Raw genomic sequence first — 16906 nt, forward strand, 5'->3', positions numbered from 1 at the left:
AGGCGTGACCCACCGCGCCCAGCCACGTCACATTTTTAATAAAATTCTGGCAAAGGCGGGTCTTTGGGGCTAGCGGAGGGCCGGGTCTCCGGACGGAAATTGCCGAAGACTAGCGGAGGCTCCGAGGCCGGGCGTGGTGGGGCTGGAGGGGAGGGCGCGGGTGGGGAATTGCGGCCGAAAGAGCAAATCCGGGTTGGACTGTGTGATTGGGCCCGGTGGGGTGGGCAGGGCAGGTTAGGTGTGTCCGCTCCTTTCACTCTCACCGGTGGTCGGGCCGGCGGAGGCGGTGGGAGCGCCGGAGTTGGATGTGCGCACATCCGGTGGTGTCCACCGCCTGCCGAACGGGTAATGAGGCTCTTCTCTGCAGCAAAAAAAAAAAAAAAATTCTGGCAAAGAACACTTTTCTTGTTTTTGCTTTGAGATTTTCTATTTTGTTCAGTTATTTTTAAATACAGAAGCAGTGCATTATTCTCATTGTTTAAGGAATTTGGCTCTGCAGAAGAATAGAGTGTACAGGTGAAATTTCCCCATTCACACTGTCCCCTTGCCTCCATGTCAATCTCATTCCTCCCCTCAAAGGAAGACTGTTTAATGCCTTGCAGGTATGTGTTTGTTGATCGTCTATTTTGCTTTACCATTTGTTCAAATATAAATGGGATAGTATTATATAAGTTGCCCTTGGACTTGTTCTGTAATCATAGTGTTTTAGATTTGTTTGTTTGTTTTGTTTTGTTTTGTTTGAGATGGATTCTCGCTCTGTCGCCCAGGCTGGAGTGCAGTGGTGCAATCTCGGCTCACTGCAACCTCCGCCTCCCCGGTTCAAGCGATTCTTCTGCCTCAGCCTCCCGAGTAGCAGGGATAACAGGCGTTCCCCATCATGCCTGGCTAATTTTTTTTTTTAATTTTTAGTAGAGACCGGGTTTCACCATATTGGCCAGGCTGGTCTTGAACTCCTGGCCTCAGGTGATCCGCCTGCGTCGGCCTCCCAAAGTGCTGGGATTACAGGCGTGAGCCACCGCGCCCAGTCTAGTATCTTTTTATGCCATTATGAAGCTCTCCCTCACCCTTGTTAACAAGGGTATTCTTTTATAATCAGTTACCCAAGGGAAAAAAACAATGTATAACATACTACCATTTATGTTGTTTGTTTGTTTGTTTGTTTGTTTGTTTTTGGAGACCGAGTTTCGCTCTTGTTGACCAGGCTAGAGTGCAGTGGCGCGATCTTGGCTCACCGAAACCTCCACCTCCCAGGTTCAAGCGATTCTCCTGCCTCAACCTTCCTGAGTAGCTGGGATCACAGACATGTGCCACCATGCCTGGCTAATTTTGTATTTTTAGTGGAGATGGGGTTTCTCCATGTTGGTCAGGCTGGTCTCGAACTTCCAACCTCAGATGATCCGCCCGCCTCAGCCTCCCAAAGTGCTGGGATTACAGGCGTGAGCCACCGCTCCCGGCCCCATTTATGTTATAATAAAAAAGGATATGCATACGTATGTTTTACTTTCATATGTATGCATGGAACATTTCTAGAGTGGCGTATCAACCTTATAGTAGTGGTTGCCTGTGGAGGCAGGCATGGGAGGGGGTTTTCACTGTAAACCTTGGGATCGCGTTTGAATATTTCGCCTTGCGCATATGTTACCTGCCCTTCCACGTCTTCCTGAGGACTCTCGCGGTCTGAGTGCCTGGCAGTGCACCTTACCAAAGAATGGACCAGCAAGAACCACACTAAAGCTTCATGCATCCTAAGTACAAGGGCTCACCCACTTGAAATTTCAACAAAATATATTCTTTTATTTCATATCAGGCCAAATACTTCAGAGGAACAAAATATATTCTTTTTTCTTTTTTTTTTTTTTGAGACAGTTTTGTAGTTTCGCTCTTGTTGCCCAGGCTGGAGTGTAGTGGCACTATCTGAGCGCACTGCAACCTCCGCCTCCCAGGTTCAAGCAGTTCTCCTGCCTCAGCCTCCCAGTAGCTGGGATTACAGGCGCCCGCCACCTCACCTGGCTAATTTTTTGTGTTTTTAGTAGAGACGGGGTTTTGCCATGTTGGCCAGGCTGATCTCAAACTCCTGACCTCAACTGATCCATCTGCCTCAGCCTCCCAAAGTACTGGGATTACAGGCATGAGCCACTGTGCCTGGCCTAACAAAATATACCCTTTTCTTCTTCTTCTTTTTTTTTTTTTTTTTTGAGATGGAATCTCTCCCTCTGTCGCCCAGGCTGGAGTGCAGTGGCACAATCTTGGCTCACTGCAACCTCTGCCTCCCGAGTTCAATCAATTCTCCTCCTCAGCCTCCCTGAGTCGCTGGGACTGCAGGTGCATGCCACCACGCCCAGCTAATTTTTTGTGTGTATTTTTAGTAGAGACGAGGTTTCACCGTGTTGACCAGGCTGGTCTCAAACTCTTGGCCTCAGGTGATCTGCCCACCTCGGCCTCCCAAAGTGCTGGGATTACAGGTGTGTGCCACCACACCCAGCCTCAGAATATACTTTTAATGTCAAAAGCTGGAAATAAACTGAGTATCTACCAGTCAGGAAATAATTGAATTAATTATGGAACATCTGTAATATTCCACACTGTGGTATATTTTGCAGACATAAGAAAGAATAAAGTGTATCTACTGGTATATTGAATGAGACTATACTATATTGAATGAGGAAAGTATGATGCTGAGGAGTACGTATATCCCGTTTTTGTAAACAAATCAAAAAATTCCGTGTGTGTGTGTGTGTGTGTGTGTGTGTGTGTGTGTGTGTGTATATATATATATATTTTTTTTTTTTTTTTTTTTTTTTTTTGAGACGGCGTCTCGCTCTGTCGCCCAGGCTGGAGTGCAGTGGCGCCATCTCGGCTCACTGCAAGCTCTGCCTCCCGGGTTCACGCCATTCTCCTGCCTCAGCCTCCCGAGTAGCTGGGACTACAGGCGCCCACCACCACGCCCGGCTAATTTTTTGTATTTTTAGTAGAGACGGGATTTCACCGTGTTAGCCAGGATGGTCTCCATCTCCTGACCTCGTGATCTGCCCACCTTGGCCTTCCAAAGTGCTGGGATTACAGGCGTGAGCCACCGCGCCCGGCCAGTTTTTTTTTTTTTTTTTTTTTTTTCAATCCAAACTGGCCTAGACTTTAGACTGATGAGCTTCGTGTTTTGAAAAGTCCCGTGCGCTCCTTTCCTTCAGTAGTATAAGGGTTGTGTCGAGCCATTTGCATGTGGCAGGTTGGTGTTTTCGCCTTGCTTGCTCATCCTGAAACCTTGGTCTACAGGGAGCCCACTCTCCTGGCAGCCTGGCCCTGGAGACGCTGACTACTGTGCCCCAGGCTGGCTTTCTCTCTGTACTCTGGGATGTGGATGTTACTGAGCTCTGGCTGTCTCTTGGTTTCTTGAAGACATTGGTACTTCTACAAGGTGATTGGGATATTGGGGAACAGTTACAAAGTATTAACCATTAATAAAAAAAGTTCTTCCTTCTTATGCTCCTTTTAAAAGGCATGAAAGAATTACTGATGTCCTTGATCAAAAAAATTATGTGGAAGAACTTAACCGGCACTTGAGGTAAGACTCCTTTTTTTTTCAATGTGACAGTTACATACTCGGTATCCTGTCATTGCTTCATGGAACTTCTTTGAGTTGCCACGTATTTATAAATAACTTGTTTCCAAACCAAGACAAAAGGGTCATCATTCAGGCAACATTTATTTGTACAAACTGAAGAAGTATGATTTCTTCTTGATAAACTCTTGGGAAATCTTTATTCTGTGCTTTTTGCAGTTACATAATACACAGAAGTAACTACATTAAACCTTGACTCTCCATTCCTCGCCCCACAGCCACGTGGCTGGAAATCCCTTCATGGCAAGCACTGTTGCTGCTGGGAATCAGCACACAGCACCCAGTGCATTAGGCCAGGAAAAAAGAGTTGAAAACCACTGGGCTAGGCCCTCCAGAGCAATGTACTAGTGATCACCGGCATCTTTATCTTGATTTTTTTTTTTTTTTTTTTTTTTGCTGGAAATCTGTGGATGTGTTTCATGAAACACTAATCCTTGGAGGTATTTGTGGGGAATGTGGAGAGACATGTTATTCCCTTTCTGAGTCCCCTCTAGAGAGTACATTGCACATTACAGTTCTCCACAGGGGCCACCTCTCTGGCCCCAAAAGCCAGGTGAAGAAGCTGGCATGTTCCTCCCGGTGCAGTTACGAACACATTGCTCTGGGGCTGTTTTTACTTTTCTTTTTTTTTTTTTTTTTTTTTTTTTGACAGGGTCTCACTCTGTTGCCCAGGCTGAAGTGTAGTGGCGTGATCTCGGCTCACTGTAGCCTCGAATTCCCAGGCTCAGGCAATTGATTCTCCCACCTCAGCCTCCTAAGTAGCTGGGACTACAAGCACACGTCACCCCTCCTGGCTAATTTTTGTATTTTTTGTAGAGACAGTGCTCCGCCATGTTGCCCAGACTGGTCTCAAACTCCTGGGCTCAAGCAATCCTCCCACCTTAGCCACCCAAAGTGCTAGAATTACAGGCATGAGCCACCACACCCAGCCTGAGGCTCTTCTTAACTGTGATGTTGGCTATTTTTTGAAAGAGTTTTTTGGTCGATTCCTAGTTTATTGAGAGTATTTACAAGAAATAGATATTAAATTTTAGAAAATACCTTTTAGTGTCCGTTAATGTAATCATGGTTTTCATCCCATAATCTACTGATGTGGTATATTTTATTAATAGACTTCTTCATACTGGACCATTCCTGTATCACAGGAATAAACTCCACTTGATCATAATATTTTTTATTATGATTTTTTGAGACAAGGTCTTACTCTGTCACCCAGGCTGGAGTGCAGTGGTACAATCGTGGCTCACTGCAGCCTCCACCTCCCTGGGCTCCGGTGATTTGCCCACCTCAGCCTCCCAAGTAGCAGGAACTACAGGCATGCACCACTACACCTGGCTAATTTTTTGTGTTTTTTGTAGAGACAGGGTCTCACTTTGTTGCCCAAGGTGGTCTCAAACTCTTGGCCTCAAGCAATCTTCCCTGGTTAGCCTCCCAACTGCTGGGTTATAGGCATGAGCCACCTCGCCCAGCCAGGATCATAGTTTTCATAATTCAATTATCCTTTTAACATGTAACCTGGTTGGGTGTGGTGGCTCACACCTGTAATCCCAACACTTTGGGAGGCCGACGTGGGTGGATTACCTGAGGTTGGGAGTTCGAGACCAACATGGAGAAACCCCATCTCTACTAAAAATACAAAATTAGGCAGGCGTGGTTGTGCGTGCCTGTAATCCCAGTTACTCGAGAGGCTGAGGCAGAAGAATCACTTGGACCCGGGAGACGGAGGTTGCAGTGAGCCGAGATTGCACCATTGCACTCCAGCCTGGGCAACAAGAGCGAAACTCCATCTCAAAAAAAAAATAAAAATAAAAATAAACCTGACTTGCTGAAATTTTATAGTTTTCTTTCTCTGCCATCGTATCAGGGTTATGTAGAATTGCAAAATGAATTAGTAAGCTTTTCCTTATGCCTGGGAACAGCTAGCTTCTAGATCATGGGCATTATTTGCCCCTTGTGAATATGAAGCAGCCAGGTGTGGTGGCTCACGATTGTAATCCCAGCACTTTGGGAGGCCAAGGCAGATGGATTACCTGAGATCAGGAGTTCAAGATCAACCTGGCCAACATGGTGAAACCCCATCTCTACTAAAAATACAAAAATTAACCGGCATGGTGGCGGGCATCTGTAGTCCCAGCTGCTCGAGGCTGAGGCAAGAGAATCACTTGAACCCGGGAGGCAGAGGTTGTGGTGAGCTGAGATTGCGCCACTGCACTCCAGCCTGGGTGACAGAGTGAGACTCTGTCTCAAAAAAAAATTTATGAAGCTGAAAGCATTTATGAGGCAATACGTTGCTAGCTTTTCAGTTTTTACTTAGTTCATCTAGGTTTTCTTTTGAGGATATATCTTTCTTTTCTCATATAAATATATATATATATATATATTTTTTTTTTTTTTTTTTTTTAAGACGGAGTTTTGCTCTGTCACCCAGGCTGGAGTGCAGTAGCGCGATCTCGGCTCACTGCAAGCCCCACCTCCCAGGTTCATGCCATTCTCCTGCCTCAGCCTCCCGAGTAGCTGGGACTACAGGCGCCCACCACCATGCCCAGCTAATTTTTTGTATTTTAGTAGAGACGGGGTTTCACCGTGTTAGCCAGGATGGTCTCGATCTCCTGACGTTGTGATCCGCCCGCCTCGGCCTCCCAAAGTGCTGGGATTACAGGCGTGAGCCACCACGTCAGGCCTATATTTTTAAGAAAAATATACAATTGGGGGGTATTTTCTAAATTATCAAGTTAGCACAGAATTGACAATTGTATACTCTTAAAACTTTCCATTCCCTCTGTATCTTTTGGTTTTTTTCCCTTTTTCATTTTGTGTCTTTGTATTTTTATATTTGTCCCCTGGTTCCTAAGCCTTGGTTCATTAGCCTTGCTAAGTTTATTTCTTTGTCCCCCACTCACTGGCAACAGGGACTGGTCTTTGGCAGCATGACCTGTTGCCCAGAAGTACAGGCCCTAGAGCCAGATTCCCTGGGTTCAGATGCCAGCACCCCTTTGTAGATATGTGAACTTGAGTGAATTCTTTTATATAAAATTATGGCTGCCTTGTCTGTAAAATGGGCCAACAGTAGGATCTACCTCATTGAATTGTGGGGAAGATTAAATGAGTTGATGCATTTAAAGTGCTTAGAGGCCAGGTGTGGAAGCTCATGCCTGTAATCTGAGCAGTTTGGGAGGCTGGGGCAGGAGGAGGATCACCTGAGCCCAGGAGTTCAAGATCAGCCTGGGTGACATAGTGAAACCCCACCTCTACAAAAAAATACAAAAATTAGCTGGGCCTGGTGGCAAGGTGGGAGGCCAAGGTGGGAGGATCATGAGCCTTGGAGGTTGAGGCTGCAGTGAGCCATGATCACACCACTGCACTCCAGCCTGGGCGACAGAGCAAGACCCTGTTTCAAAAAAAAAAAACAAAAAAACAAAAAAAAGTAGTACATGTTATTAAATAATATTTTTTAAATGGGGAAGGTGTAAAAGGGATTTAAAAACACCTTGGGGCCGGGCGCAGTGGCTCACGCCTGTGATCCCAGCACTTTGGGAGGCCGAAGCAGGCAGATCACGAGGTCAGGAGATCGAGACCATCCTGGCTAACACGGTGAAACCCCGTCTCTACTAAAATACAAAAAATTAGCTGGGCATGGTGGTGGGCGCCTGTAGTCCCAGCTACTCGGGAGGCTGAGGCAGGAGAATGGCATGAACCTGGGAGGTGGAGGTTCCAGTGAGTTGAGCTCGCGCCACTGCACTCCAGACTAGGCGACAGAGTAAGACTCTGTCTCAAAACAAACAAACAAAAAACACCTTGGATCCTTCTACCCAAAAATACTAATACCTTGTTAATGAATTTTACTTTAGGTATATGACTGCCAACACATTTTGGTTTCTATCACCATTTGTGTTGGGAGAAAAAAATTCTCTTTCCAGATGACTAAAAAAGAAATAGGCCGGGCACAGTGGTTCATGCCTGTAATCCCAGCACTTTGGAAGGCCAGGGCGGGCAGCCTCACCTGAGGTCAGGAGTTCGAGACCAGCCTGGCCAACATAGTGAAACCCTGTCTCTACTAAAAATACAAAAAAATTAGCCAGGTGCGGTGGTACGCACCTGTAGTCTAGGCTATTCGGGAGGCTGAGGCTGGAGAATCGCTTGAACCCGGGAGGCAGAGGTTGCAGTGAGCCAAGATCACTCCACTGCACTCTAGTCTGGGCGACAGAGCGAGACTTTGCCTCAAAATAAAAAAAGAAAGATTAAATTTTAGGGACAAAACTTATTGAAAAGTATGTCGCAAATGTATATTTAGAATTCTCATCTTCTCTGAGTTAATTGGAGACCCTCTGCCTTTCCATTTCATACAGGAAATCTAGGAATCTCTCTTACTGTTTACAGATTGAGAAAACAGCTTGTAGAAGTTTATGTTTACTTAATATTCTTATTTTCTACAGCTGCACAGTTGGGGATCTTCAAACCAAGATAGATGGCTTGGAAAAGACTAACTCAAAGCTTCAAGAAGAGGTTTGTAAGTTTTATTGAAATTTTTAGACAAAACAGAATGACCCAAGGTTAAGAGAATCTGTGTAGTCGGTCTGCGATAGCAGAGCTTCCTGCTGGTAGGAAGGGGACTTGCTAGCCTCCAGCTGCCCCCCGTGGGACAGGAGAATGTCTGTGTTCTGCCCTGTCCGAGGCTCCCAGGGAGGCACTGCAGCGGATCACGAGCCAGTTCTAAGTGACTTCGATTTTATCACCTCAAAGTCATCCCATAGAGGGAAATTGTTCTTTGGAAGAGCCCAGCTTGTGTTGTGGAAGTGCCGTGTCTTCCTCTTTTTCTGCCCTTCCCATGATGCCGTGTGCCTCCCTGCTGCCCCAGAAAGCACAGACTCTGTCATAAGGAATAAGTATCCAGCCCACCCCTTCTGCTTTGGCCTCAGGAGCATGCAACCAGCCTCCCCACAGTGCGGTCTTTCTCTGCTTTCTCACTAGGAAGAGAGAATGAAAGGACAGGACAAAGGAGGGCTGAGCCGAGGAAGAGAGCTTGCTGCCAGCTGCCCGGCAGTCTCCTTGCTGGACACATCTTGTCTCCTGTTAGCAGGAGGGGGGTGCTCAGCCCTTCTGAGGCTTTCCACAGGTAGCAGTCCCCGGCTGCCCAGGCCTCCCACCTAGAAGGACAAGGGCTCTGAGAGGGACTTGAGAAGGAACACCTCCACGGCATGGAGGTGGGTTACAGCAGAGAAGAGAGCCTCAGAGCCCATCTCTGTAATGAGGGACCCCGTGTAAGCCTCCCTTAAAGCTGACTGCTCCCTCCTGAGGCGCCAGCCCTGAAAGGCCTTCAGGAAAGGAGCTCAGATTTGTGTGAGTAGAAGGAAATTCAAGACGGTGTCACAGATGGGGGTGTCATGGGAGAAGCTTCATGGAACTTAGGATTGGAGGCTTCACAGTCACCTTGGTAGGCAGGCCTTTGAGCCTCAGGTCAGGCAGGTCGGTGGTTGAGCCTCACTTTTGTCACCTCCAAATTAGGTAATAATACATACTTTACTGTTGCAAAGATTAAGACGAATATCTTGTAAATGTGCTCAGGACAACACTTGCCACGTGGGAGCACTCGAGTTGTTTGATTTTAGAACAAGCAGATTCCCTGCATCTCAGTCAAGATGGCGTGCTTTGATGAAGCTCCAATTGAGCTTTTGAAACTAAGCAGAGTTATGTGGGGTTTTTCTGCTTTTTGAGACAGGGTCTCACTCTGTCACCCAGGCTGGAGTGCAGTGGCGCAGTCATAGCTTACTGTAACCTCAGACTTCTGGGCTCAAGAGACCCTCCTGCCTCAACCTCCCAGTAGCTGGGACTACAGGTACACACCACCAACACCCGGCTAATTTTTTAACTCTTTGTAGAGACGGGATCTCGCTTTGTTGTTCAGGCTGGTCTCAAACTCCTAGGCTAAAGTGACCCACCCACCTTGGCCTCCCAAAGTGCTAGGATTACAGACGTGAGTCACTGAGCCCAGCTTCGGTTATGTTTTCTTTTTTCTTTCTTTTTTTTTTTTTTTTTTTTTTTTGAGACAGAGTCTTGCTCTGTCTCCCAGGCTGGAGTGCAGTAGTGACGTGATCTCCGCTCACTGCAAGCTCCCAAGCTCCACCTCCCGGGTTCACGCCATTCTCCTGCCTCAGCCTCCCGAGTAGCTGGGACTACAGGCGCCTGCCACCACGCCCGGCTAAATTTTTTTTTTTTTTTTTTTAGTAGAGATGGCATTTCACCATGTTAGCCAGGATGGTCTCAATCTCCTGACCTTGTGATCTGCCCACCTCGGCCTCCCAAAGTGCTGGGATTACAGGCATGAGCCACTGCACCCAGCCAGGTTATGTTTTCTTTAAAGGCAAATGATTGTAATAGAAAATGTGCTTCAGGCAGGTGTGGTGGCTCATGCCTGTAAATCCCAGCTCTTTGGGAGGCCAAGGTGGAAGACTTGCTTGAGCCCAGGAGTTTGAGACCAGCCTGGGCAACATGGCAACACCCTGTCTCTACAAAAAATTTAAAAGTTAGCTGTGGTGACACACACCTGTACTCCCAGCTACTCGGGATGCTGAGGTGAGAGGATCACTTGAGCCTAGGAGTTGGAGGCTGCAGTGAGACAGAGTAACACCCTGTTTCAATTAAAAAAACAAAGAAATGTGCTTAATGAAAAGCGTAGCCCTCTTCAGGGTGTGCTCTCTGCATCTCCAGAGAGTGGAATGGGAATTAGCTTATGGTTTTCGCCTGCTTCTTCCCTTCGAGCAAGTAACACGCCCTTTCAAGCCTTGGTGTTTCTTTTTTTGGGCACAGCAGTTATGTGTAGAAACCCCAGGCCTGGGTTCTGAGTCTAAGTGGAGAGGAATTCTCAGGGGGTGTAGACACTGTTGACAGACAAAGTGAGGAGTTCAGTGCTTCGAGGTCCCTCCACTAGTGAATGATGCCGAGAGCCAGCCAAGCACCAAGGACAGAGATCTTGCTTCTTTCTCCCCAGCTGCACCTTCCTCTCTGCAAGCTGTGTGATGAGGCTGGAATGAGGAGGGGTGGGTTGGTGTGTTTACTCATCTGCCTTGCCTCTTGTGACAGCCTCTCCTTAGGCAGGTCCCGGACAGCATCCTGCTTCTCTATGCTTTTCCCTCAGCCATGAGAAGTCCTTCCAGGGGAATAAGAGGTCCTCTTGGGCATATCTTCAATGATTTGTTTTTTATTCCTCCCTGCAAATTCTTTAATTCTCCCTCTAGTGATTTAAATATACTTTTAACGATCATTAGCTAGAAAAACTGGAAAGAAAGAAGAGTCAGGAAAAAAGCCCATAACCCCTTTACTAAGTGACAACTATTCTTGTCATTTTTTTATTTGATTTGTATTGTTCCCAACTTTTCCTTTTTCTTTTTTGAGACAGGCTGTGGCTTTGTCACCCAGGCTGGAGTGCAGTGGCATGATCTCAGCTCACTGCAACCTCTGCCTCCTGGGCTCAAGCCATCCTCCCACCTCAGCCTCCTAAGTAGCTGGGATTACAGGCATGAGACATCACTCCTGGCTGATTTTTGTGTTTTTTGTAGAGATGGGGTTTCACCATGTTGCCCAGGCTGGTCTCGAACTCCTGGGCTCAAGCAGTCCACCCACCTCAGCCTCCCAAAGTGTTGGAATTACAGGTGTGAGCCACTGTGCCCAGCCACTCCATCTTTTCTTAAGCATTTTTAACCTAGTTGATTTTTTTTTAATACAGGTGAGAGCATACCATATAACCTTTTTTCCTTATTAGTATTATATCTTAAGTATGTTCTCAAGTGATTAAAAGCTTTTGTAAACATTTTATTGACTACATGTTTGTTTTATGCTTCCACTATGATGTAACTATTTCCCTAATAGTGAACATTCAGGCTGTTTCTAATTTTTTGTGTCTATAAATCTTTGTCCACATTCAGCAGTATGCTATCATTTTTGTGGAGGGAGAAAATCTGGAGAGGGCAGAGATGGCTAGGGGCAAGGGCGGAGGAGAGATTTTACTACATACATTTTCATGTCTTTGGAATTTGGAACCATGTATTATTACCTATTGAAAACAAGGAAATAAAATATCAAACCTGTGAACATACATTGTCAACTGTGAAGATGCCAAATTAATGTTTTTAATTTGAACAATAAGATTAATTTTGATGTTAAGAACTGTAAAAATTTTCCTTAATCAGCTTTCAGCTGCAACAGACCGAATTTGCTCACTTCAAGAAGAACAGCAGCAGTTAAGAGAACAAAATGAATTAATTCGAGAAAGAAGTGAAAAGAGTGTAGAGGTGAGAAACTGACCTACATTTGGGCAGCGTGTTCCTCACTCAGACACACCTATTGTCAATCTCAAGCTCATGGCTTAACAACAACCCATTCTTCAGAATGCAAAGGTGCCTTGCTTATGTCAGAAAAGGCCTCTCACCGCCGTCCCTGCCCACATCACTCTCAGACCACCTGGATCCCTTGGACGGGGACTCCCTGCATGGCCTGTGGGCCTTTGCATGCCAAAGTTCCTACTCGTTCTTCAGCATCCACTCACCTGCCATGTCCTCCATGATGTCATCCCAGGAGCCGTGGGCGGGCCTGGGCCATCCTCCTGTATTCCCATTGCTCTTTGTGTCCTTCCAGGATACAGTCCCTTTGCTGTTTTGTAGAATTGTTGGCTTGCAGCTCTATCACATGATGACTTCAGGATAGAAACCATATCTGGGCCGGGCACAGTGGCTCACACCTGTAATCCCAGCACTTTGGGAGGCCGAGGCGGGCGGATCACGAGGCCAGGAGATCGAGACTGTCCTGGCTAACACAGTGAAACCCCGTCTCTACTAAAAATACAAAACAATTAGCTGGGCATGGTGGCAGGCGCCTGTAGTCCCAGCTGCTCGGGATGCTGAGGCAGGAGAATGGTGTGAACCCGGGGGATGGAGCTTGCAGTGAGCTGAGATCGCGCCACTGCACTCCAGCCTGGGCCATAGAGCGAGACTCCGTCTCAAAAAAAAAAAGAGAGACCGTATCTGATTCACATCTAAATTCACTCAGTGCTAAAAACATGTTCATAAGTACTGGATGATGAGTTGAATGAGGGTTTTTCCCGCGAATGGAGTCTTGTTCTGTTTTTGTTGTTGTTGTTGTTGTTTGTTTGTTTCTAGACAGAGTCTCCCTCTGTCGCCCAGGCTGGAGTGCAGTGGCGTGATCTCGACTCACTGCAAGCTCCGCCTCCCAGGTTCACGCCATTCTCCTGCCTCAGCCTCCCCAGTAGCTGGGACTACAGGCGCCTGCTACTACGCCCAGCTAATTTTTTTCTATATTTTTAGTAGAGACGAGGTTTCACCATGTTGGCCAGATGGTCTCGATCTCCTGACCTCGTGATCCACCCGCCTCGGCCTCCCAAAGTGCTGGGATTACAGTCATGAGCCACCGCACCTGGCCAAGTCTTGTTCTGTTTTAAAGAAAATTAAATTTAAATTGCTTTATGAATGTAACTTTTTTTTTTTTGGAAACTGAGTCTTGCTCTCTGTCACCCAGGCTGGAATGCAGTGGCGTGATCTTAGCTCACTGCAACCTCCACCTCCCGGATTCAAGCGATTTTCCTGCCTCAGCCTCCCAAGTAGCTGGAATTATAGGCACATGCCACCACACCCGACTAATTTTTGTATTTTTAGTAGAGACAGGGTTTCACCATGTTGGCCAGGCTGGTGTCAAATTCCTGACCTCAAGTGATCTCCCGCCTTGGCCTTCCAAAGTGCTGGGATTACAGGCATGAGCCACCACACCCAGCCTATGAACTTAACTTTTCAAATATCTATTGACTTATTCTCATTCTTCTTTTTTTTGTTTTTTTTTGGTGGGGGGGTGGAGTCTTGCCCTGTCGCCCAGGCTGGAGTGCAGTGGCACGATCTTGGCTCACTGCAAGCTCTGCCTCCCGGGTTCACGCCATTCTCCTGCCTCAGCCTCCCAAGTAGCTGGGACTACAGGCGCCACCACCACGCCCAGCTAATTGTTTGTATTTTTAGTAGAGACGGGGTTTCACCATGTTAGCCAGGATGGTCTCGATCGCCTGACCTCATGATCCGCCCACCTCGGCCTCCCAAAGTGCTGGGATTACAGGCGTGAGCCAATGCGCCCAGCCAAATTTTAACCTTTTTCTACCATGCTTAAAAAATAAAAATTACCTTACATTTTTTTAAATTGTGGTATATTTTGAAATACTTCATAATTAGCTTGCTTTGCATAAGCAAACAATTCCTCTTGGTGTCCTTGTTTGATACAGATAACAAAACAGGATACCAAAGTTGAGCTGGAGACTTACAAGCAAACTCGGCAAGGTCTGGATGAAATGTACAGTGATGTGTGGAAGCAGCTAAAAGAGGAGAAGAAAGTCCGGTTGGTGAGTGTGCAAGACCGAGTGTCTTTAGAAAGGGTTTCCCCGTAGTGTTAATTCTGCCAACACTTTTCATAGACATGCTTCACCGTCCTGATGGTCATAGAAAGTCAGAAGCTGTTCATTAAAAAAAATTTTTTTAAGTCTATGGTTACAACTCAGTTGTGCATTGTCACTCATATTTTTTCCCATTTTATAAATATTTTTTGTTTGTTTGGGTTTTTTTTCAAGACGGAGTCTCACTCTGTTGTCCAGGCTGGAGTGCGATGGCGCGATCTTGGCCCACTGCAACCTCTGCCTCCTGGGTTCAAGCAGTTCTCTGCCTCAGCCTCCCGAGTAGCTGGGATTGCAGGCACCCGCCACCACACCCGGCTAATTTTTTGGGTTTTTGGTTTTTTTTTTGAGACGGAGTTTCACTCTTGTCGCCCAGGCTAGAGTGCAGTGGCGTGATCTCGGCTCACTGCAACCTCTGCCTCCCAGGTTCAAGCAATTCTCCTGCCTCAGCCTCCAGAGTAGCTGGGATTACAGGCATACGCCACCATGCCTGGCTAATATTTGTATTTTTAGTAGAGACAGGGTTTCACCATGTTGGCCAAGATGTTCTCCATCTCCTGACTTTGTGATCCGCCCACCTGAGCCTCCCAAAGTGCTGGGATTACAGGCCTGAGCCACCGTGCCCGGCCAGTTTTTTGTATTTTTAGTAGAAACGGAGTTTCACCATCTTGGGCAGACTGGTCTTGAACTCCTGACCTCGTGATCCACCTGCCTCGGCGTCCCAAAGTTCTGGGATTACAGGCGTGAGCCACTGCGCCTGGCCATTTTATAAATCTTTTACAGGGATTGCTATGAGACCAGATTAACGGTTTCTTTGACAATGCAATTCTCTCAGTCATAACCTCTGGCCTATTTATTTCCACTCAACCTGTGCATCAGTGACCAGAGTTACTTGTAAACACTGTTCTTGTACCTGCTTTATTTCTTTGCTTCTTTGCATGGATGCAGGGAAACATGTCCTGGGTCAGGACAGAACCATTTCGAAATGGTTGCACTTTTGTTGCTATAAACTAGCAAACCATTCCAGAAATTCTAACATTGCACTATCAGATCTCTTCCAGCACTCAAACGAGACAGATATTCTTTGAAAACATGCATTCTGATCTGTGGGTATGGAAAACATGGTTGCTGGAACCTAGGCTCATCCTGTTACTGACCAGCTTTCTGTTGACTTGATGTGGAGTCAGCTTTAACCGTGCAGTGAGGAAAAGGGGAAACACCATCTACTCCTGCCCCAGACAGACTCTTTTCAATCTCCCTAAGCTATTCTCACCTTCAGTTTGTTTGTTTTGTTTTTTTCTTTAAGACAGTCTCACCCTGTCACCCAGGCTGGAGTGGTGTGATTTCGGCTCACTGCAACCTCCGCCTCCCGGATTCAAGCAATCCTCCTGCCTCAGCCTCCTGAGTAGCTGGGATTACAGGCGCCCGCCACCACACCCGGCTAATTTTTGTATTTTTAGTAGAGATGGGGTTTCGCCATCTTGGCCAGGCTGCTCTCGAACTCCTGGCCTCAAGTGATCCGCCCACCTCAGCCTCCCAAAGTGCTGAGGATTACAGGCATGAGTCACCACACCCAGCCTTCAGTTTGTATTTTAAGCGTTACCTGAGATTCAACCCCAGTTAAATACATTTCTGTGATCTATTTTAATAACATTTTCCTTGTAAATATCCTTTTAAGGAACTGGAAAAAGAACTGGAGTTACAAATTGGAATGAAAACCGAAATGGAAATCGCAATGAAGTTACTGGAAAAGGACACCCACGAGAAGCAGGACACACTAGTTGCCCTCCGCCAGCAGCTGGAAGAAGTCAAAGCGATTAATTTACAGATGTTTCACAAAGCTCAGGTGGGAGCTGGCTTTGTGTCCATAGCACAGCCTGGTCTCTGCTGCTCGCCAGTCTCGTGTCATTCTTCTTACAGAATGAGCGAGTAGACACATGGAGCCCCTCGTATGTGCACAGCCTGGTTTCTGCTGCTCGCCAGTCTTGTGTCATTCTTCTTACAGAATGAGCGAGTAGACACATGGAGCCCCTCGTATGTGCACAGCCTGGTTTCTGCTGCTCGCCAGTCTTGTGTCATTCTTCTTACAGAATGAGCGAGTAGACACATAGAGCCCCTCGTATGTGTCAGACCTGCTCCTAGGACCTATTATGATTTTGATCCTCATGGCGGTCCCTGAGAAATGGGGGGAAATGTAAGTGACAAGGCAGAGCGAAGTCACTAAGTCACATGCCCCTGGTGACGTAGCTCCTAAGGGGAGACGTGGGTCTTTTTAACCCAAACCCAAACTTTGTCCATCCACCTTCACTGTCCCTCCACTGTCTGTTTTCTTCTATTTCAACGATTTATTGTTTATACCAAGCATGGAGGAGTGAATTAAAGGCGTCATTTAGAGCCAGGCACGGTGGCTCACGCTTGTAATCCCAGCACTTTGGGAGGCCAAGCGGGCAGATCACGAGGTCAGGAGTTTGAGACTAGCCTGGCCAGCATGGTGAAACACCGTCTCTACTAAAAATACAAAAATTAGCCGGGCATGGAGGTGCACGCCTCTAATCCCAGATACTCAGAAGGCTGAGGCAGGAGAATTGCTTGAACCCGGGAGACAGAGGTTGCAGTGAGCCGAAATCATGCCGTTGCACTCCAGCCTGGGCAACAGAGCGCAACTCCAACTCGGGGGGGAAAAAAAAAAAGTCATTTAGTATTGTCTTTTCAAACTTTGCCACTAAGTTAATCTTTCCGAGTCTTCCGGGCCACATAGGTAGCTGGTTGCCTCTCCTGTGTCATTTCAGGGTGGTCCAAGGGAACTGTCCCAGACAGAACCAATCATGCCAGATTTTGAAAAACAGCATCTAGTC

General features: G+C 46.8%; 1 protein-coding gene across 6 annotated transcripts in view; it reads left to right on the forward strand.

Annotated features, from left to right (window-relative positions):
- Positions 1-16906, forward strand: part of RUFY1 (RUN and FYVE domain containing 1) — a 61624-nt gene that overhangs the window by 26829 nt on the left and 17889 nt on the right. For all 6 annotated transcript variants that reach the window (XR_001718080.4, XM_016954418.4, XM_016954419.4 and 3 more), the window contains exons 7-11: positions 3494-3559; positions 8050-8119; positions 11800-11901; positions 13887-14003; positions 15730-15897. Coding sequence is in view for 5 of the 6 variants with exons in the window: in XM_016954418.4 (XP_016809907.1) it covers positions 3494-3559; positions 8050-8119; positions 11800-11901; positions 13887-14003; positions 15730-15897 (523 nt within the window). In the remaining variant the exon portion in view is untranslated. The remainder of the gene's footprint in view (positions 1-3493; positions 3560-8049; positions 8120-11799; positions 11902-13886; positions 14004-15729; positions 15898-16906) is intronic.

This window comes from Pan troglodytes, chromosome 4 (genome assembly GCF_028858775.2).
Source record: "Pan troglodytes isolate AG18354 chromosome 4, NHGRI_mPanTro3-v2.0_pri, whole genome shotgun sequence".
NCBI classification, from domain to species: domain Eukaryota; kingdom Metazoa; phylum Chordata; class Mammalia; order Primates; family Hominidae; genus Pan; species Pan troglodytes.